Raw genomic sequence first — 22488 nt, forward strand, 5'->3', positions numbered from 1 at the left:
TATTTTTAAGGTCCATTCATTAAATAGAAACTTAATATTACCAGACTTAAACCTAGATAGTTCTTCAAAATCCTATCTGTTGCTCAATGAAAAAGTTTTTCATCACTCTTGAGTCATCCTTTGGTTCATGCTGATAGGCTGGTCTATAATATAAAGCTCAGCAAACCAAATTTCTCACTTTGAACTTTTAGTTATCTTTCTTTGATTGGCTTAAAGATAAATCTGAGAATCAAATCAGGTAATTTATTTTTGTTCTTATCTGAAATTATATCCTATGCTTGTTGTATAACATTATATCCCAATGTCTGTTGTCTAATATCTTTTCTGGAAAACGTTGAGATACCAGAATATTGAGGACATTCTTTGATGGAAGTGTGCTCCCAACTGTTGTCAAATAACACAAAATTAACTGCCTTCTCTATTAGAGTAACTTAAAAACTTGCTGCTTAAGGGAAGAACTGAGAGGTGAATAAAAGACTTTTCTTCCTTTTTATGTCTTTCCATTAGATTTACTAACGTCCATGCTCAAAACAGAAATGGACTTAGCTTTCATTTATTCTGGAGAAAAAGAGTGGATGAGAAAGTACAGAATTTCAGAGAGATCACCAGAACAATAGGTACAGTGGCTATCTATGTATTTGTGCCTATAATTTTAGTTAGCTGATGTATAAGATATACTTCAAACCTGAGATTTGACATAATATAACTTATTACTTTGCATTTTATGATGAAATCTCTTGATTTAGCCTAATCTTTACTAACTACTGACTGAAAAATCTCAGTTCCTTCTTTAGTATCTCCACATGTAATATCCATGTCTACTGCTGACCTGAAAAGAAAACATGAGGGTGACACAGTTGCTCTCAACTACTGTAAACATTATTTCTACTTATAGTTTAGTGACAAGAAGTAGTAATGTGATCTTTTATAATTGCAGGCATCTGTCAAGATAGTCAATAGTCTTTTCATGAGTCCAGGAAAAAGAAAAAGAATATAGCTTGACACGTGCATTCTGTTCTATACATTGTACACAGTAGTGCCAAACACTGCCCAATAATTTGCAATACACACTTTCAATTCTGGTTGGAGTTCCTGAAGTCATTTGTATAGACATTCTTGGATGTAAGAGACACTTTTTAATCTTGGGTCACATTTACTTTTCAAAAGGAGTCATTAATCTCTGTATTATAGGCTTCTTATACTTATTCAAATCTATGGTGTTCTTTTCAAGAGTCACTATAATACATAACTTATAATCCTTTGCTCTCTCCTACCTGACTAAAATGCCTGAAAACTGACAAATGTGTACATATGTACACAGAAAGATCTAGATTAATGGCCCATGAAATGCCTCACCGGGTCAATGTGGTCTTGCCAAACCTGATCCCCTCAGTTCAATCCCACAACTACATGATGGAAGTAGAGAGGTGACTACTGCACACACAATAAATAAGGATATTTAATCTCTTAATATCAATGGACTCAATTCATCTATAAAAAGATATAGGCTAAGAGAATGGATAGGAAAACAGGATCTAGCCTTCTGCTGTATACAAGAAACATACCTCAACCTCAAATACAGATATTACCTCAGAATAAAGCATTGGGAGAAGGTTTTCCAATCAAATGGACCTAAGAAACAAGAGGGTGTAGATATCCTAATATCTAACAAAATAGATTTTAAACTAAAATCAATCAGAAGAGATGGAGGACACTCTATACTCATCACAGGAACAATCCATCAAGATGTAGTCTCAATCCTGAGCATCTATGCCCCTAATACAATGACACCCACATATGTAAAGGAAACATTACTAAAACTTAAATCGCACATCAAACCCCACACACTAATAGTAGGAGACTTCAACACTCCACTCTCGCCAATGGACAGGTCAACCAGACAGAAACTTAACAGAGAAACAAGAGAACTAACAGATGTCATAAATCAAATGGACTTAACAGACATCTAAGGAACATTCCAAGCAAACACAAAAGAATACACATTTTTCTTGGCACCTCATGGAACCTTCTCTAAAATTGATCACATACTTGGTAACAAAACAAACCTCCACAGATTAAAAAAAATGGAGTAACCTCGTGTCTTATCAGATCACCATGGTTTAAAGTTAGAATTTAACAACAATAATACTCTCAGAAAGCCTACAAACTCATGGAAATTAAACAGTGAACCACTGAACCACCCCTGGGTCAAGAAAGAAATAAAGAAATTAACGACTTCCTTAAATTCATTAAATATGAAGGCACAATGTATCCAAACCTATGGGACATTATGAAAACAGTGCTAAGTGCCCACATAAAGAAAATGGAGAAATCTCACATTAGTGACTTAACAGCACACCAGAAAGTTATAGAATGAAAAGAAGCAGACTCACCCAGGACGAGGAGAAGACAGGATATTTAAAAATTGTATTAAAATACAACTTATTAACAAATTAATCAGTTAGCTAACATTATTAAAAGATAAAATATCTACAAGGAATCTGTTTTCCTTCCTAGAACTTGAGAATATACAATAATTAGAAACTTTGTACTTATTTGCTTAATCAATTTGATAGTCTTTTCTCAGCTTTCACTTATATGAGAAATTTTCACTTTTAAGCACCCAAATAAAGGCATTCACTGATATATATGTTATATATTTGTTAAACAAAAAATTCCTATATAATCCTACTGCAAAGAGTAGTTTTCAAAATCCTGTCTTTTTTCATTAATCACACAGAGTAATAGATTTCCCATGTATATGATATCTAGAAGTTTATTTGGAAATTATTCTGATAATATACCATATCTGTTTATCAGAACTAAAATGTAATACAAAAGCAACCTTTTGCATGGACAGGGTATTGCTCTCAGGGGACTTCTAAAGTAAGTAATGGAGCTCTCTGGCACACAGAAATGAAAACAAAGAAACAAGACAAAAGAAAACTAAAACTAAAAAACAAGACAAGTTTATTGTAATACACAAAATAGTTGAATCTACAAAAAACTTTCAGCCCCTTCAAGTCAGCTCTCTGAAACAAGGATGCAAAGGACAGAACTAGGGTTTAATGGAGTCCACAGGAAATATGTTAGTGGTGTTTGATAATGCTTTTTCATCTAATTTTAGTACTTCAGATTCGGGGTCCAGTTTATTACAACATGCAATGTGAGAAGCTGCAATGAAAAATGAATCAGAATGCAGAAGACTGGATAGTAGTACAGAAATGGATTGAGAAGAATTAGTACCAGAGTTTCAGCCTCAGCCATTTCACATGCCAAGCTTTGAATATTATGCTTTTCATGTGCCAGGAAACCTGCAAAGTTCTGACATGGTTTGAGTTGAAAATGTCACCTACTGTTGTTTTGAGTATTTGTCTCATGCTCATGACATTCTTTTAAAAAGTTCTGAAACCATTCAGAAGTGAGACCTGATGGGCAGAAGTAGAGCCCATATTTAGGGTACAGTACGGCAAAGGTACTGGCATGATGCTCAGCTTTCTGGTCAGCCATAATGTAAACAGTAGCTGCCTTGTGTTCCTTAAACCATGGAGGAACTCCACTAGGCCTTTCTCACTACAGTAGCCAGAAATCTTGCTTCTGTCATAAATATTCTGTCAAACTGTTGAAAAATAGCTAATATAAGAGTTATCATATAAGACTACCTATAAGAGGGCATTGTGAAAGCATAAGTCAGAGTGCTTGGTATTTAGTTTATTGTAGGTATTACAATAATTGTCCTGACCTGTGACTCTATGAATCTATCTTATGTAAATTTTAAAATAATCACATATCCCACAGAACAATGAAGTTCTCTAAGAAATGGAACTTCACCAGGAACTTTGGAGGCAGAGACAGACAGTTCTCTGTGAGCTCAAGGCCAGCCTAGTCTACAAAGTGAGTTCCAGGACAGTCAGATCCCTTACACAGAGAAACCCTGCCTCCAAGAAAAAGAAAAAAGAAACAAAGACACATACTCCCCCTGCAAAATAAAATAAAATGAAATAAAATAAAAGAGGCTTCATATAAAGTAGACCACTACTTAATTAAACCCCACTAATTTTCCCCTGGGAGATGTTATTCTTTAAAAATGGGGACATGTATTTATTTTCTTTTTTCATTTCCTTAATTTTAAGTGATGTAAAACGTATTCCTATTTTGACAAGGACCAACTCCTCAAATTCATCTAAATCATGAATATTTTCACTGCTTATATCTTCATTAAAAAATTTAAGCATATTACCCGAGCAGTGGTGGCACATGCCTTTAATTCCAGAACTGGGAAGGCAGAGGCAAGCAGGTCTCTGTGACTTTGAGGTCAGTCTGGTCTACAGGAGCTAGTTCCAGGGCAGACCCCAAAGCTACAGAGAAACCCTGTCTCGAAAATCCTCAAAAATTAAGCACATGTTAATATATACAATTCAAATTATACTAAAGATAATCTATTTAAAATATCTCCTAAATGAAGTACTTTCTTACATCATTGGCCCTGGGCAACGAATGACAACCTAGTGGCTTCCATGTCTCTTACTATTAACTATAAAAAATGTCTTTAAGTTTATTTGTAAGTAAAGCCTTAGTTTATGGCCCACATTCAACCATACAGAGGTGGGGTCAGAGCTGGACACTTTCTACTTTCATATATGAAAATTGTGTGTATAACAAAATCATAAAGTAACCAGGAAAGAGCTTTGCATTAAGCTTTTGGATGCCAGCTTTGAGGAGCACCACATATAGGTTAGTACACTCCAATTCTCTTCACCTCAAAATTCAACTTAAAATTAGCAATCTGAAGAAGTTTATCTTACCACAACCACAATTTTCTCTTTCAGGATATTTATACTTAACAGGGCCATAAGGATCACTTTATGTGTATACCCTGTATTTCATTTGTCTTCCAGGTATTAGAAGATATACTATCATAATCGATGTATTTATAAGGAAAGGAACTACATGCATGCTGTTTAATGTAGCATCCTAGAAAATTAAAATAGTAATTGGAAAATAATAGATGCTCAAATAAGTTATGGTAATAAAAGAAACTGTAAAAGTGTGGTAATATTTTCTTGAATTTTATTACTCATGGCAACTGTAAAGTAAAACAACTCCACATATATCATGCAATTGCACTGGGAAATGGAATGTTACAAAGAAAAATTTAGCACAACACTGTTTGAAAGGTCAAAGTTTAGCAATGATTTTTATAGTACTCCATATAGTTATACAGATACATTGGACTACTTCCATGATAGTTTTATACAACGACAAAACTCTTAGTATTATATTTGTGAACTGCATGAAGTAGAGATTTTTGAAGCTCAAACAACAATGCTATTAAGTGAAACAATATTCAAACAGAAAGGTCAAACAGTGTAAGAAAAAATGTCATGATACACAGACAAAATAAAACTATGCAGACAATATTCTTCCTCCTCTCTATATCAAACTAGGACCTACATTTTTTCCCTCAACTCTAAAAATTCTCTGCAAATTCTACAGCAGTAGTAAGTTATCTCTGATTGTACTACATACGAGGGAAACTGCAGCCCATGGCACTAGAACTTGCACGAGAACGAGAACTTAGGCCAGCACTGTCTAAAATCAAGGCAAGGGCTCTCTCTTCTTTTTCTATCAGAGCCTCTTGATACTGAGACTGGAAGGTAGCTGGGTGTGTCCCATAAACCTTTGCCACAAACTCTAACACTTTCATCTTACTAGTTTCAGCTCGAGCCCGAGGCCCCCACACATACTCATACCGCACTGGATCACTCTCCGCTACTGGCTGGTACACCAGGTATTGTTCCTTCACAAACTCATTGGTTATCAGCTGCCTAGGCTCACCAAAGATGAAATTATTCACCCCAGCATAGATTCCCATTGGATTCAATGCTTCCCAAATGTCCTCTTCAGTGGCACGGTTGCCTTTCAGGAAGACTACCCCCAGGATGATTATCAGGAGGCCAGTCTTAGGAAAACTAAACTCATCACTACGCATCCCATCATAGGTGAGACCTAGTTTGATAAAGAGAGCATAGACGTGGTTGACAGGATCTACTTCCTTCACACCTATGCCAAAAACCATCTCCATGCGTTCAGCAGATCTCATGAGGATTTCATGAAAACTATTTTCATCTTCTCTGACAATGAGTCTCAATATATCAGTCTTGCTCATCATCTCTTTCATCTGATATTTGTACAGCATATAATTCACCAAGAAGTCAACTTTACTATCGACACTCATCACAGGTACATTCATGGTGGCTGGTTGACATGGTGGATTGACTGGAGAGCCCTGTTCTTGGTTACTAAGATCCCCACCTGATTTTCTCAAAGAGTCACAGGGACTCTGAAGACCTCCAGAGGTACTAGGTGTCTCATCTGCAGGATCATTTTGGTTGCTAGCCATCAGAGAATGGGAGGAGTGACATGGCTCTTCCACATTCCTAGACACCTGTGGAATCTCTAGGGCCTGGCTCTCCTCACTAGACATAAGCTGAGAGGAGGAACATGGTTCCTCCACATCCCTGGAGACGGTTGCCACCTGTAGGCCCTGGGTCCCCTCAGAGGTCTGGCCCTTCAGACTACTAGCCATAAGATGAGAGGAGGTACAAGGCTCCTCCACATCCATGCAGACTGCTGCAATCTGGCTGTGGGTCTTCTCACAGGTCTGGCCTTGGTCAGCTGCACATTCTGGATTCTTCTGAAGTTTAGACATGGTGACTACGGTGAATAGATGCAGATGATCGTGCACAAAGGAAGGCAGCAATCAGGAATCACTGTTTGAAAGAGAAAGGGAGAATGTAAGGTAATCAGCTAGTAAAATCAATTCCAGTCACGGTGAATGGACCTCCAAAAATCATGTGATAAAGGTTTAAGGCAATAACTGGCAGGGGAAAATAAGAGACACACTGGGTGCTAGCCAACCCACCATAAAAGTTATCAGGGTCCATAGCACATACATGTTTAGCTCTATATTTCCCACTCCTTTTCTAAATGAAAAAAGTGCAAAATCTCCACAAGTATGATCATCATGGAAGCTAATGGGCTTAAGCCACATTCTCTAATATAACAAAACCACCCCCCCAAAGGTGGGTATGAAGTCCTACTTGTAGCTGAGAAACTACAAGCATGCTACTACAGGCAAATGATAGCTGCTGTTACTAGAGAATCAGTTTTCTTTAAGGGTACAACATCCAGGTATGGTGACCATTATCTCATGGAGGGCCACACATATTCAATACTATATGGCAGCACAAATAGTGCTTATTGGCTTAAAAATTAAAGAGTGCAGAAAGTTGAATATGGAGAGAATGGAGTTGGATCTGGGAGGAACTAAGGGAAGGGGTGAATATGATCAAAATTTTATGAAATTTTCAAATAAAAAATAAAGCCTATTCTCTTAAAACTAAAATTATATCTTCTATAAATTTAAGAGTAAAATTGGAAATTCCTCCTTACCTGAAAATTCTCTGGGCCAATGGCAGAAACTAATTGGCACAGAATTTTTGTGTGGTGTGCTGATCCCCTCACTACTCAGGAGCCTTACTTAGAACCAAATAGGCTCACCTCTTCTCTTGGGAGCTTACATATATCAGAAGATTATTACTTCCGCTCTCAGACCATAGTACATGAAGTGAACTGTTCATTCACTATCCTTATTTGAATTATCTCCAGGAACAGATAGAGTTTCAGGACAGCTAATTTGTTAGCATTTCTATACTTGGCTGTATGTATCACTCACTATTCACTCAGGATAAACACACACATCACAAATCTTGAGACCCCTTCCTTTTCTTGAACTGATATTCCATCAAACTAACTACCTGTATCCCCGTGATCACAAAGGAGGAATTGAAAGGCATTCAATTTATCCATTTTTCTCCTAGAATCTGTCAACTGTGGTGGGACAGAATTCTGTTTACACCACTCGGTTCTTGGGTATACGTTCCTATCTGCCGCACTAATTGTCTTTTCTTTAAACAATGTAAGTGTCTGGGATATGACACAACTGGGTTAGAACAAAATATCACCAGTCTTAAATCAGCAGAAACAGGAAGTTACCATATATTATAGTTTGGCAGTCTTTCCCATGACCCGCACAGGCACACAGGGAAACTATGTAGGGCTATATTAATCCAGATATTCTGAGATACATGATTTCTTGCAGCTCTCTGTCAAGTCTTTTACTTGGAGAACTGATTGGGCTACACTTTCTACATTTTGATTTGCTACTGGTTCAGTTCCCTACCAGAATCAGTAGTTCGTCTCAGCTTACACAATTGCAGGGAACAGTATGAGAAATCTGTCTGCTAAAACCCAGCTTACCTCTGTGAAAACAGAAGATACATCTATTGGAGACCTATGCACTTGAAAGGGTAGATCCCTCAGCCTTCTTTGTTAGGATTTGGAACTTTTTATGCTACTTTTATGAGATAGCAGTCCACAACAACAAAACTTTCTTCTTCCCAAAACACGAATAGGAAGGGTTGGGATTCTTATCCATACCAAGGTACCCTAGACTAACAACAATATTAGAGTTTTTTCTCCTCTGACCTACTATGGGTAATACCCTTATAGGCATGTCTCAGTCTGGATTCCTAGCAGTGCTCTTAACCTGAGGCTATCATTAAAACAAATATATTTATTTTTGATTCAGGAAAATTAAAAGAGTAATGAAACCCCAAATATTTTTCTTCCCAAATTCATAATTTGAAAATCATAGTGTAGCACATGCAGATAGCAAACATAGTAAAATGAATGTTCATCAATATTTATTCAATGTCTACACATCAGTTACTAGCACTGCATAAGACTCCTTGCCCTTAGTAGACTGTTATTTTTTCTTTTACTAACTACTCAACTACTGAGAACAAAAGAAAGTAGGAGGGTCATTGATATGTACACTCCAGCATCCAAGTTCTAACATGATATAAGTAGATATTGTGGCCCATGTGTTGCCCCAATTGCTGTCTCAGAATGCGTACCTTAATCCCTGAAAATAACTTCAAATCTTCCCTCTAATTTTCTGTCTTCACTGTTTTAGATCAAAGGACACAGTTCCCTGAAAAAGAAAATAAACTGATGGCATAAAGGTTGTACATTGTGGATACCCCTTCTAGACCCCCCCCCCCCCGTAAGTCTGAACAAGGAGTCAGATAAGAGCACCCTAGTAAGACTTTCTTCTGGAAAATTGAGTCCATGTGGCTTTCTATCCTTCCAAGGTAGATTCAATGAATACTCATATGGACTAGGGTTCTTGGTCTAGAATTTATAGTCTCACTTCAAAGTATCCTTCCAATTACAAAGTATCCTTCCAAATAAGTGACATGAAATTGTTGTCCTAGTTTGCATCTCTGGGTGTTTTGATAAAATATTTACCAAAACCAACTTAGCAGAAAGCAGTTTATTTCACCGTACAGGTTATAGCCTATCACTGAAGGAAGTCGGAGCAAGAACACAAGGCTAGAATCTGGAGGCTGGACCTGAAGCACATTCCATGGAAGAATGCTGCATACTTGCTTTCTTTCCCTGGCCTTTTGGTAGTTTGACTGAGACTGTCTCTATGCCTTAGGCTCATATATTTCATTGCTTAGTCACCAGAGAGTGATATTATTTGAAAGGATTTTAAAGGTTAGGAGGTGTGGCCTTGTTCGAGAAAATGTGTCTCTGGGGTTGGCTTTGAGATTTCAAAAGCCCATTCCAAGTTTACAGTCTATATCTGCCTATGAATCAGGAGGCAGCTCTCAGCTACTCCAATACCTGCCTGCATGCTTCCATACTTCCCACCATGATGATAATGGATTAACCTTTGAAACTGTAAGCAAGCCACAAATTAAACACTTTCTCTTATATGAACACCTCATCACGGTGTCTCTTCACATTAATACAATAGTGACTAAGAAGCTGACATCAGGGGATAGAGTATTATGACAGGCATGACCATGATACTTGATGGCAGAATGTGGACTGTGAGATGTTGGATTAGGAGATCAATTGAACACTTTAATGGAGGCTTAATAGACCATACTAGTAGATGCATGGGGAAAGGAGGTGCTTAGAGCAATGTAAATGGCCAGGTTCAAGAGATTTTAGAGAGGAAGACTGCCTCTCAGCCCTTATATAAGTAGCTTTTTTAGAGGAGAGACCATTCCAAAAATCCACAGCTGGAGAAGAGCACAGGAACTCAAAACAGGGCCCAAATACACAAAAACACTCATAGTGTGGTATCCAGTCCCATCTGATATATCTGTAACATAACAACTATAAATAAGCCTCATGGTACTTTGAATAAGAGGAACAGAACAGTTGTAATAAGCAGAGGCAGAAGAACTTTTAAAATTGGCCTAACTACAGATCCAGATCAAGGTAATGCTAAACTACAAGATGGGATCCTTTCCCAAAGAAATAAAAAAGAAACAAGACTTATGCCTATCTGAAGAGTTATTGGTAAAAAATGCCAACTGGAAATGGGAACCTCAATTTTCTTCAGGGATATAGGCCCCAAGAGAGTTCAGTAGACAGTCCCACACTCATGCACACACAAGTAGCATGAAACATACTCTGGCTATTAAAGAGTTAAAGAGATGTTATGGAACAAGAAGCTGGGAGGACAGAGTTAGAAGGTTAGTCCCTATTGTTGAAGATTCATGCACTTCACAAATAGGAGCCAGAGCTGAACTAATCTGAATGCCTCTTCCCTGAATGCTGTGGGACAATGATCTGTACCCTGTCACTTGTATATTAATAAAATACTAATTAGCCCATAGCCAGACAGGAAGTATAGGTGCAGTGACGAGAGCAGAATTCTGTAAAAAGGAAAAGTCAGTCTGTAGTCATCACCCAGAAAGAGAGGAAACAAGATGAGAATGCCTTGCTGATGTGGCTAAGACAGACAAGAATAATGGGTTAATGTAAGATGTAAGAAAGAGTTAATAAGAAGCTTGAGCTAATAGGCCAACCAGGTTTTGATTAATGTAGAACTCTGTGCATTTCTTTGGGACTGAATGACTGTGGGACTGGGTGGGACAGAAACCTTTGTCAACAGCTAAGAATTAGCTTTCATATTACCAGAAGGCACCATGCAATCTTCCAAAGGGGGGATACAAATAACAATCCTACAAAGCTATGATATCGATGAAAAACAATCATAATGGCTTGATAACCCTAAGGGGGCAGTAATGGCATATATACCGGTTTTCTAAATGTACTTAAGACCCATCCAACAAGAGGGAAGCCATGCCTGGTACTAGAAACTGAGCTAACTCCCCAGTGACAGTGAAGCCACCAATATTGGAGGAGAACATAAATCACTAGTTTACTAAACTAAAATAATCCCCAACAACATTCTAAACATTTGTCCTTACACCCACCAATATGGTAGTCTTTACGCTTAAGCATGGATACTTCTATTTGTAATAGTTGGGACCATGACATAAATTCCAACTAATAAAAACAGAGTTATGGAGACCAGTACCAATGGATACATCTATAAAATACTCCCGTACTTAAGGTTTAGGGAAGATTGTGAACTAAGGGAAGCTGGTGTAGGAGGTCCTTCTGTCTATGTTGCTTTTATTGGTTAATGTATAAAGAAAACTGCTTTGGCGTCTAGTGAGGCAAAATATAGCTAGGTCGGGGTTATAGTTATAGTTTTCCTAGTTATGATAAAAGATAAGGTAGCTATAAATAATGTAAGTGTAATTCTTGCTTGATACCTGTTTTTTTATATGTAATTGTAAAAGTTAAATTCTTCTATTTTATTTAAACAGAAAATGGGAGTTAATGTGGGATTCCCCTCTGTATGCTGGAATAACATTGGTTAATAAAGAAACTGTCTTAGATCTGAGCTGGGCAGAATAGAGGTAGGTGGGAAAAACTAAACTGAATGCTGGTAGAAAGAAGGCAGAGTCAGAGAGAAGCCATGTAGATGAGCCAAAGACAGAGGCTGGAACTTTACTCGGTAAGCCACAGCCTTGTGGTAATACACAGATTAATGGAGATGGGTAACTTTAAGATATGAGTTAGCCAGAAATATGCTTAAGCTTTTAATCAAACACTATTGCAAATAATATAGTTTCTGAGTGATTATTTAGGATCTGAGCAGCTGGGAACAAATGAGCAGCCTTCCTATAACAGGAAGCAAATAGGGTGAAGTGCTAGAAGTTCAGGGCATTTTCTGTGAGATGATATCTCCCAATAATGTCAGATACCCATAACTGTTTACCAACACATTTACTGATATTTCACTTGTATTTTAATAAGTAAAGCTCACCTCAAGTTCAGTGATTAAAACAGCTACACTGATCAGCTTTACAGACTAGGCAGTGCTAACACCTACTTTTATTCCCAGTAACTACACTCTTTTGCTATAAAAACTGGGTGGTAGTCATACACACCTTTAATTCCAGCATTAGAGAGGAATGCGAAATGGGAGGGGGGATAGATCTCACAGACAGTCTTAGTCTTTGGATTCCTGGAGGCAGGGTCATTATTTCTGACTGAGGTAGAGGTAAGAGCTAGTGGCTGGCTGTTTTGCTTTTCTTCAGGTTGAACACCAATACCCATCTATGGATTTTTTTTTATTAATTGTGCAAAAAAAGTCACAGAATGGTTGGCAACTACATCCACATAAAATTCTAAAGAGCTTGGGAAGGGATTCTAGACACAAAAGAACAAAGCTAAGAACAGCTTCTTGGTACAGGATTGTCTCAGGTAGGCTCTGTTTGCGAGAGGCAAGCAGAGGAATGGCACCTTTAAGAGAGGTCTCCTGACTCAGCATTAGTGGCAAAAATCCCTGCAGCTCTTTTAAGAGGCTCTGGATGTCCTAGAATTTGCTCTGTACAACAGGCTGGCCTTGAACTCACAGAAATATGCCTACTTCTGCCTCCCACATGCTGGGATTAAAGGCATACACCATCACAGCCCAGCCTGTAAAAAGAGTTTAATGATACATATGAAGTTCCCTTGCTATTTAAAGCTATTCTTCTCACCTGAACACAAACAAATAGAAGATTAATCAACAGAAGATAGGTTAATGTATGGAATACCCTATAATGAACTGCTACCAACTCATTAAAGGAAGAATACTGTGGTTGTGCCTATCTGTAATAACAGCATTAAGGAAGCTGATTCAGGAGATATAGAGGGTGGAGGTAAATCAGCTTGTGCTATAGAGTGAGTCATAACATCTATAGTTACTGGTAAGCAAAGAGATCCTTATTGTACAATGCATAATTAAAGGGAGCACAGCTGGTGCTCCATACGTGTGTGTGTGTGTGTGTGTGTGTAAAGGAAACATCTGGAAGAATGCTCACAGCATACTAATGGTTGGCTCCTCTTGGCATGTTAGCCATGGGAATGTAGGCAAAGTATGTCAGTAGCCAAGTGAAAAAAACGTTAAAACCCTTCTGGAATTTTTTATCCCAATTACACATAAATTAAACATGTATTGAAAGGAAATATATTAACACCAATAGTAAGCAAAAAAGGCTCTTTTACCAAATATTTAAGTGGTGTTTATGATCAATCAGCATCTTGCTTCTTTGTGGTGACATGGACCTAGAAGCTGTAGAGTTGTGCCAATAAATTTGCTCCTGCTAATACCTCGACCATGAAGCTAGATTGACTCTCAGAAAGCAAAGGAATGGGGAGCCAGCCACCAAAGTCGTAGATTTAATTCTAACCATATTATTTAGCAAATTAAAGATTTGTGGTCAGAAAAAGATAGAGATATACAGTATAGACAAACTCAGACAATAAAACACTTCTAAACATTTTTACTGAATGTTAAAAAAATACACATAGGCTTGGGAGAGAAAAGGAAAAGGATAGAGAATGTTCTAAAATTTTTTGGGGGGTAGTTGGGCATGGTGGCATGTGCCTTTAATCCTTGCACTTGGGAGATGGAAGCAGGTGGATCTCTGTGAGTTTGAGGCCAGTTTGGTCTACTGAGGGTTCTGGGACAGCCAAAGATACACAGACAAATCCTGTCTCAAAAGTTAAAAATAAAAATAGTAGAATTAGAATTTTAAAAAACCATATAAAGATAAAAATATACAGAGAATATGAAAACTGTATATTATTGTTTTCTTTGAATTGTTTAACTTCTGAGGAAGGATCAACAGCTGGTAAACACATTTGATTATTAATTCTGCTGGATTAATCCAAGCTATATATTTTGAAAATGCCTTGACTTCCAAATTTAAGTCAAAGATATGTTACTTTGGAGAGGAGGTTTTACTTTTGTTTCCATAGGAAATGAGAGGCTATTGATTCATTCTGGGTTAAAAAAAAATAAGGTTTGATCAAGAAAGACCCCCCTGAAAAATCTCCAATGGAAATGGACAGTTCAGATGGTCTAGTGTTTCAGAGCACCTCTGTTGCAGTTTCTTTTGAGTTCTGCATCCAGAACAGCTTCAAGGCTGCTATCTGAAATGATAAAGCCTCAAAGTATACTCCAGTAAGGACTTGATCATAATCCAATTTTTTTTTACCTTAGTCCCTGTAAATAACTTCAAATCTTCCCTCTAATTTTCTGTCTTCACTGTTTTAGATCAAAGGACACAGTTCCCTGAAAAAGAAAAGAAACTGATGGCATAAAGGTTGTACATTGTGGATACCCCTTCTAGAGCCCTCCTAAGTCTAAGCAAGGAGTCAGAGAACAGCACTCTAGTAAATTTTTCTTCTGGAAAATGGAGTCCATGTGGCTTTCTATCCATCTAGAGAGGTTCATTGAATACTCATATGGACTAGGGCTCTTGGTCTAGAATTTATAGTCTCACTTCAAAGTATCCTTCCAATTACAAAGTATCCTTCCAAATAAGTGACATGAAATTGTTGTCCTAGTTTGCATCTCTGGGTGTTTTGATTAAATACTTACCAAAACCAACTTAGGAGGAAGCAGTTTATTTCACCGTGCAGGTTATAGCCTATCACTGAAGGAAGTCAGAGCAAGAACACAAGGCTAGAATCTGGAGGCTGGACCTGAAACACATTCCATGGAAGAATGCTGCATACTTGCTTTCTTTCCCTGTCCTTTGGGTGGTATGAGTGAGACTGTCCCCTTAGACTAATATATTTCATTGCTTAGTCACCAGAGAGTGACATTATTTGAAAGGATTATAAAGTTTAGGAGGTGTGGCCTTGTTCGAGAAAATGTTCCCCTGGGGTGGGCTTTGAGACTTCAAAAGCTCATTCCAAGTTTACAGTCTATCTCTGCCTATGAATGAGGAGGCAGCTCTCAGCTACTCCAATACCTGCCTGAATGCTTCCATTCTTTCCACCATGATGATAATGGATTAACCTTTGAAACTATAAGCAAGCCCCAATTTAAACACTTTCTCTTATATGAACACCTTGTCATGGTGTCTCTTCACATTAATACAACAGTGTCTAAGAAGCTGACATCAGGGGATAGAGTATTATGACAGGCATGACCATGATACTTGTTGACAGAATGAGGACTTTGAGATATTGGATAAGGAGAGCAACTGAATACTTTAAAGGAGGCTTAATAGACCATACTAGTAGATGCATGGGAAACAGAGGTGCTTAGAGCAATGCAAATGGCCTTGCTGAAGAGATTTCAGAGAGATATTTTGACAAAGAATGTGTTCAGGTTTCACAATAGTTCTAAAAATCTGCCTGCTTCTAAACGGAAGAATTTTTGATTAATGGCTCAGGCAAAAATGATTTTAAGACAGTCTACTATTGACTTAATCACATGGGTATTATTGATCACTCTTACGTAGATATAGAATGAAAGGAGTAAGCTGGACAAAGAGAAATACAAAATGCATACATTGAGGAGAAAAGGACTACCAGGAAGCATAATGGAACCAAGCTGGAATCAAGGAAACAAAAATTAGAAAGAAAAGCCTCATGCTAAATGAAATAAATTAAATCGTCTCCTCAGGACTAGATTCTAAATCAGCTAAGCTTCCAGCTTGTGTAAAGAATTTAAAGAAAAGCCTCTATAGTGAATGAAGGAAACCATCAACAATGCAAATGTGATCCAAAAGTAACTGAAGGCAGCCAAGGTCCAATCCCAGTAAGCAGCAGAATGTGGCCTCTTTAGCCACATGGTTCTAGTTTTAGAGTCAAGAACAGAAGAAAAGGGTGGTGGAAAATTCCTCCTCAGCTAAAGAAAGCAACTGAAACAAGCCATGTGTCAGAGGTATCCTTGCATTGAGGCCCTGAGAGGCCATTATGTGAAGCTGTAATGTCAAAGGCTTGATTGTATTGGAGACCCCAAGATGCTGGAAATGCTAAAGTCATGGGATACCTGACAAAAAAAGTTTCAGACTGAGAATGGAACCACCCTGAGAGAGAGAGAGAGCAGTATGTTGAAATCAACAAAACTGAAATGAGCTGGAGACCTAGAGCGTGCTGACATCAGACACAGATACCCAAAATTTGAGTTTCGTCTTGCTTTTGTTTTAGTATTTCCTCACTGTACTGTCTGGCTTTCTGTGTTAATGTGACATAAACTAAAGTCATCAGAGGAAGAACATGAGCTGAGGAAATGCTTCCTTGACACCCAGCTATAAGGTATTTCCTCATTTAGTGATCAGTGGGGGAGGAACACACCTATAGTAGGTAGTGCCATCCTGAGGCTGCTGATCCTGAGTGCTACAAAAAGGTAGGCTGAGCAAGCCATGGAAACATGTAACCAATGTTTCAGAGCTCCGCTGTTGCAGTTTCTTCTGAATTCTTTGTATAGTGTATTGGTTACATGTTTTAAGGGTAATGGTCATGAAAAAAGCTAAACAAAGAAATTGGATTCAGGGTCATGTTCTAAAAAGAAAAAAAAAGGGATATAGATTGATAGTATAAAATGGTATATTATTGATTCTACTCTGAAAAAAGGGAGGATATAGATATGATAAAAGTATAGGTTACTGAATCTGATTTAAAAGCAACTATTAGTTTAAAATGTTTTATATTGGATTAGACTTTTGTGTATAGCATACAAATTTTGTATATTGATACAAATTTGAGATTAATTTTTTTAGAATATTCTGTACATACATTTCCACTCCTGTTCAAAGTACTGTACCTATTCAGCTCATTTAACAATGGAATGCAAATTTCTAGTCCTTAAAAACTATTATTAGCAATTGTTCAGGATAATAAGAAATACAGGGTTAGTAATTAGTCCTCTTTTATAATCAAACTTGTAGTCCCATTAGGTATTTTTTCAAGGTCAAACAAAGATATATATTAGATCATCTTCAAACACTTCATAGATCAACAGAATATAGCATTTAAGATGTTTAATAACATAGGCTCCTTTTATGACAATGAGACATGTCTGCTGCTGGCACCGCTAATCTAAATCAGAGAAGATAACAGGCATCAAAGAAACTCCACATGGAGTTTACTTTCTTTGTGGCAAAAGTAAGCTGCTGGGCAAGGAAATTCCCTTGCTTCAGCTGCTGACAGTATGCTGTCCTAACTGGATAAGCAGGGCACAAAAGAAAGTGATGGTGAAACATTTTCAAGGAGGGACCACCCTTCAGAATATCCTGCTTCACAGAAAAGTCTATTGGATATGCTAGGCCTATAGGCCAAAGACAGATGCCCCAATGTTATAGAGGAACTTTGGGTGACTGCCAGGAGGCCAGCTATTCTGTCATTTCTCACATTTTTGGGAAATTCTTTGCTCATACTTCCTGATTACTTGGTTAATATTATTTCCTTCTTGGGTTTATGAAGGAGTTGAAGAGTACATAGTTATAGTTAAAGTTTACTAGATGAAGAAGGCAAATTATGAAAGAAAATAAATTAGGTACAAGACTTTGGAATCACAAGATAAGGAGTAGTTTCTCTAAATTTGTGAAATGCAAATAGACGAGACATTGTTGATGTATTTATTGCCTATATATATTGTATATAGTCATTGTACTTACTGTACACAGTTTTTCTTATATTATTTTAGACAAAAAGAAGAAATGTAATTAAATAAATAAAGCTTGCCTGAAGTTCAGAGATTAAAACAGCCACACTGATCGGTCTTACAGACCAGGCAGTGCTGACACACACTTTTCATCCCAGTGGCCATGCTAGTTTGCCATAAAACCCTAAAAACCAGGTGGTAGTGGTGCATGCATTTAATCCCAGCACTAGAGAATAACATAAGATAGGAGGAGACAGAACTCAATCTCAGTCTCATTCTGAGATTCCTAGAGGCAGGATTGCCATTTTGAACTGAGGTAGAGATAAGAGCCAGTGGCTGGTTGTTTTGTTTTTCTGACCTTCAGGTTGAACTGCAATACCTGTCTCTGGGTTTTTAATAATCATGCAACAAACATGACTGTTCAAACATCAGCTAAATACGGTTGACACTAATAGACAAGCCAAAGTGGATTGGAAAAAGTCCAGGAGGCCCTAAAATCACAGAAAAGAACTATAAGAAATGAAGAAATGTTGAGAGCAAGAGAAATCTTCTTCACCAGGGAACAGTATACCAATTACTTATCCAATAGCATCCTTGAAAACATATAAGAGTAACAATGAGTACATTATAAAGGCTGAGTAGGTTATATTTTATAATGGATATGTATATATATATATATATATATATATATATATATATATATATATATATATGCAATAACAATTAACGAAAAAAGAGCCCATGAATTTAAAAAAGAAAAAGTTGGGAAAGAAAAAGTAGTGCTGGGTTGTGGGATGAATTAAGGGGAGGTAGATTTTATCCAAACATCTTTTGTTCATCTATGCACGTTAGATAAATATTAAAAAAAAACAACATTCAGAAATCCCCCCTCCAGACTATTTCTCCAAGAAAGCCTGGAAACCCATGCTGGAGTGACAAGTTAGTGGTTAATTAGAGTAATTTGTTGCAACACCAATAACAAGTGTTTCACAATCTTCCTGCAACTCTAGCTCCAGTAGATCTGACACCCCTCTTCTGCTTTTTGTTGGTAACTGCACTTACATATTCCTACACATGTATATAAATACATATGTAAATATTTGTATATAAAGGTACACATAGTTAAAAATCAAATAAATTCTGTTTTAATTAGAAATAAAAAAGAGGACTAGAGGAGATCGCTCAGTGGTTAAGAGCACTGGCTATTTTTCTTAGAAGACCCAGATGGCAACTTTCAACTCTCTATAACTATAGTTCTAGATGATCTAACACCCTCATACAGATATATCAAGCAAAATACCAATGCACATTTAAATAAATTAATCAATAAATGAATCAATATTCTTTTTTTAAAAAAAGAAATCCTAGAATGACATTTGGAGACATTATGTGCACTGAATATCCCAAGCCAGAACATACTGTGGCTGTGGCACCTTCCAGCAAGCCGGCTATAAATACCCCCTTGGGACATATAGCTCTACTACTATAAGCTCTAAACCTCATATTCTCCTTTGTTTGCACACATTACTGACTCTATCCTCCATTTTTCCATAGTGCATCCTGTTCTCATATCAGCCTCACCATTATGGTACAGAAGCAGATTCCTTAATACTTCCTGAGATTCCCCCTATTCCCTTTTTCTTTTCTTTTCTTTTTCTTTTTTTTTTTTTTTTTTTTGAGACAGGGTTTCTCTGTGAAACAATCCTGACTGTCCTGGAACTCACTTTGTAGACCAGCCTGGCCTCAAACTCAGAGATCCGCCTGCCTCTGCCTTCTGAGTGCCATGCATCAGCCTGGTCTACAAAGTGAGTTCCAGGATATTCAGGACGGTTTCACAAAGAAACTCTGTCATGAACTCAGAGAGATCTGCCTGCCTAAGCCTTCCAAGTGCCGAGTGCTAGGAATAGAGGCACCCCAAGCTGTAATGCTGTCTCTTTAAGAGACAAGTTACGCCCACTCCCTATAATCTTTCTCCCTCCCTCGAAATCTTGGCTGTCTCTCTCTGTCACCTTCTCTTCCCACTCTCACCTCCATTAACCCCTTTTTAATTGTCCTACATAACCAAACTAATAAATATCCATTTTTATTCTGCACGATGTGCCTGTCTATGTGCCTCCCACCTGCCGCCTGCTCATACAGCTTGCTGGGCTCGCCAGGGACCAGCCTGCTGCTACATGGCTGGGGACCAGCCACCATGGTTTGTGGACATGCTGCCACCGGGACCCCCGCAGCAAGCTGCTGGGGACTGGCTGCAAATCCATAACTTTAGTGGCATGTGACTCTGATAGGCCCTCCTCTGCAGAGATTGGGATCCTGAACCAGGGTTTTTTTTTTTTTTTTTTTTTTTCCTATTCCTGCCACTGGCTTCCAGGCTTTGATAAGTGAGTCTTCCCCCGTTCTGCTATGGTTGCCTCCCTTAACTAAAATTGTGTTTAGACTAACCCAGGGTTAGTCAACCCGCTCTAGCACTGGAAACTCTGCATGGTACATTTGACTGGGGACCCAGGGTCCTCAGATTCTTTTATTTTTTTTTCCATTTCTTCTCTTTTCTTTTTTTCATTGCCGTAAAAGTCCACTCAGAGCAGCCGCTTGTTTATCTGGACCCTGACCAGATCCAGCCAGGCCATAGCACCCCACCCAGAGTCAGGGGACATCCCACTCACGGGTCCTGGGTATTTGTGCCGATTTGCACCCCACCTATATGAGTTCTATCCACAATTTTAGTTGTGGATAGCAACCATCCATATCCGTCCCCCAGCTTTTTCAATTCCAGCCGTGGCATGGTGCAGCTTTTTCACTTCCAGACTTTTGCTCCCCTCTGCGGCTTGTGGTGTGGCATGGCGGCTCAGCGACAGGGCAGATCACAATTTTAGGTCTCTCTTATTAAGCTTAAAATCCTTACAGCTCAAAATTGTGGCTTTTTCATACAACATTTGGCTGATGCCATTTTGACTGTGGTCAAGTGACTTTGCCACCATCTTGGCTAAGAGCAAGGTCAGGTGACCAAGTTCTCCTATCTTTACTAAAGGATGCCCTATCTTGTCCCCTGGTTTACTTATGTTTTTTTCACTAAATTCTTCTTGTTGTCTCTGTTGGATGTGTTTTGTGCAGTGGCATGACTTTGGTAGGGCCCACCATGAGAATCCACTTTGCCCAATTCCTGTTTACTTTCTCTGTGTGTAATCATACATGTAACTTAAATACACCTATGCTTAATATTATAATTGTTCATTACATCTCATTTCAGACTACAAAAACAATAAGTCTCATGTTTTAAACTAGTATGTACTTTTAATTCTCTCACAAAAATACCTAACCCTCACATTTAAAATATATTAAACTGTTCTCTACTATTGTCAGTTCTGCCATTAACCATATATCGCAAGCAGTTTTTTCTTCTTTCTGCCTTTTTACGAGTGTAGATATTACCTGTTAAGAGCCAGTACAGTCAAGCTCAGACCCATCTTTCCAGACAGATTCTATACTGTAGTTATACCAAATAAACAGCCCTCAACTGCTCAGAGATCTGGGGAATGTGATATTTAAATATGTAATTATTAAAAAAACTTTTTATAACAAAAAGAGATGGTTGGCTCCTAGCAGCAAAACTCTACTTCTTCCAAAGAAGACAGAAGACAAATGGGCACACAACAACATCCATCTACACTGGGCAAAACTGCCTTTCATCTAAGCTGAAGATCTCCTGCCATGGACAGAATTGCTGGAATTGACAGCCTAGCTACTCAGGTCAAGGTAGGTCTGTCTTCCTACAGATTTCTTAGCCCACAGGATCTTCTGGAGACTGGCAGGCCCTGCACTAAACAGCAAAAGGCAAATGCAACCTTCAGCGAACATGGAGGACCCTAAAGAGTAGCTCTGAGTGCCAACCAAGCAATTTCTCTGTCATTTTTTAATCAGTAATTCAAGAAAAAATTTTATCCTTTTCAAATATCTCTGATGCTGTTTGATAGCTGAGAGGTGTTGTCAATTAAAAAAAAAACAACCTCTTGAAACAAATTTTAGATCAAATTTCTCTCTCAATGCTTTTCATAATCTGAAAAATACTTTTCATTGTATAAAAATATATCACAGTCATTATACAATGTGTCTAAAACTTCTGTTTTCACAAACCCAAAAAATTCTTGTTGAGTTTCAGAGAGTCGAATTAAAGGATCCACTGTAAACAGGTCAGATACATCCCCCTCAATTCCCTGGTCCTAAATTTTTTTTGCCTTAATTTAACTTTGTCCTCTGTTCTGCCAATACCTTAATCAGGTGCAAAAGACACCAGACATTTCCATGCCACAATCACCTGACTGGAGCAAAGAGACAAACCGTGCCAGGATGTGGCTAGCACCCAGCCCTCTCAGGCTCCCCCCCACAAAGACAATGCCCACAAATAAGCAGGAAGAAGGCTTAAAAATCTGCTGCCCCAATTCCTTCCATCTGTGGTGTCTTATCTCCCACTTTTTTTTATAAAAAAGAAGTGGGAATGTAATGCTGTCTCTTTAGGAGACAAGCCACGCCCACTCCCTGCAGCCTCTCTCCCTCCCTCACCATCTTGGCTCTCCCTCTGTCCCCTTCTCTCCCCCCTC

General features: G+C 38.1%; 1 protein-coding gene across 1 annotated transcript; it reads right to left on the bottom strand.

The window, feature by feature from the left end:
* Nucleotides 1–5521: 5521 nt before the first annotated feature.
* LOC121444475 (melanoma-associated antigen B16-like) lies at nucleotides 5522–6712 on the bottom strand. Its single transcript, XM_041646283.1, has 2 exons — nucleotides 6539–6712; nucleotides 5522–6448 (listed from the first exon to the last, which is right to left on the bottom strand). Exons 1-2 carry the CDS (start codon nucleotides 6710–6712, stop codon nucleotides 5522–5524), a joined length of 1101 nt encoding a protein of 366 aa, XP_041502217.1.
* Between the last annotated feature and the right edge of the window lie 15776 nt (nucleotides 6713–22488).

Source organism: Microtus oregoni, unplaced genomic scaffold (assembly GCF_018167655.1).
Source record: "Microtus oregoni isolate MIOR12 unplaced genomic scaffold, Mior012 000127F_ref0000509, whole genome shotgun sequence".
NCBI classification, from domain to species: Eukaryota; Metazoa; Chordata; class Mammalia; order Rodentia; family Cricetidae; genus Microtus; species Microtus oregoni.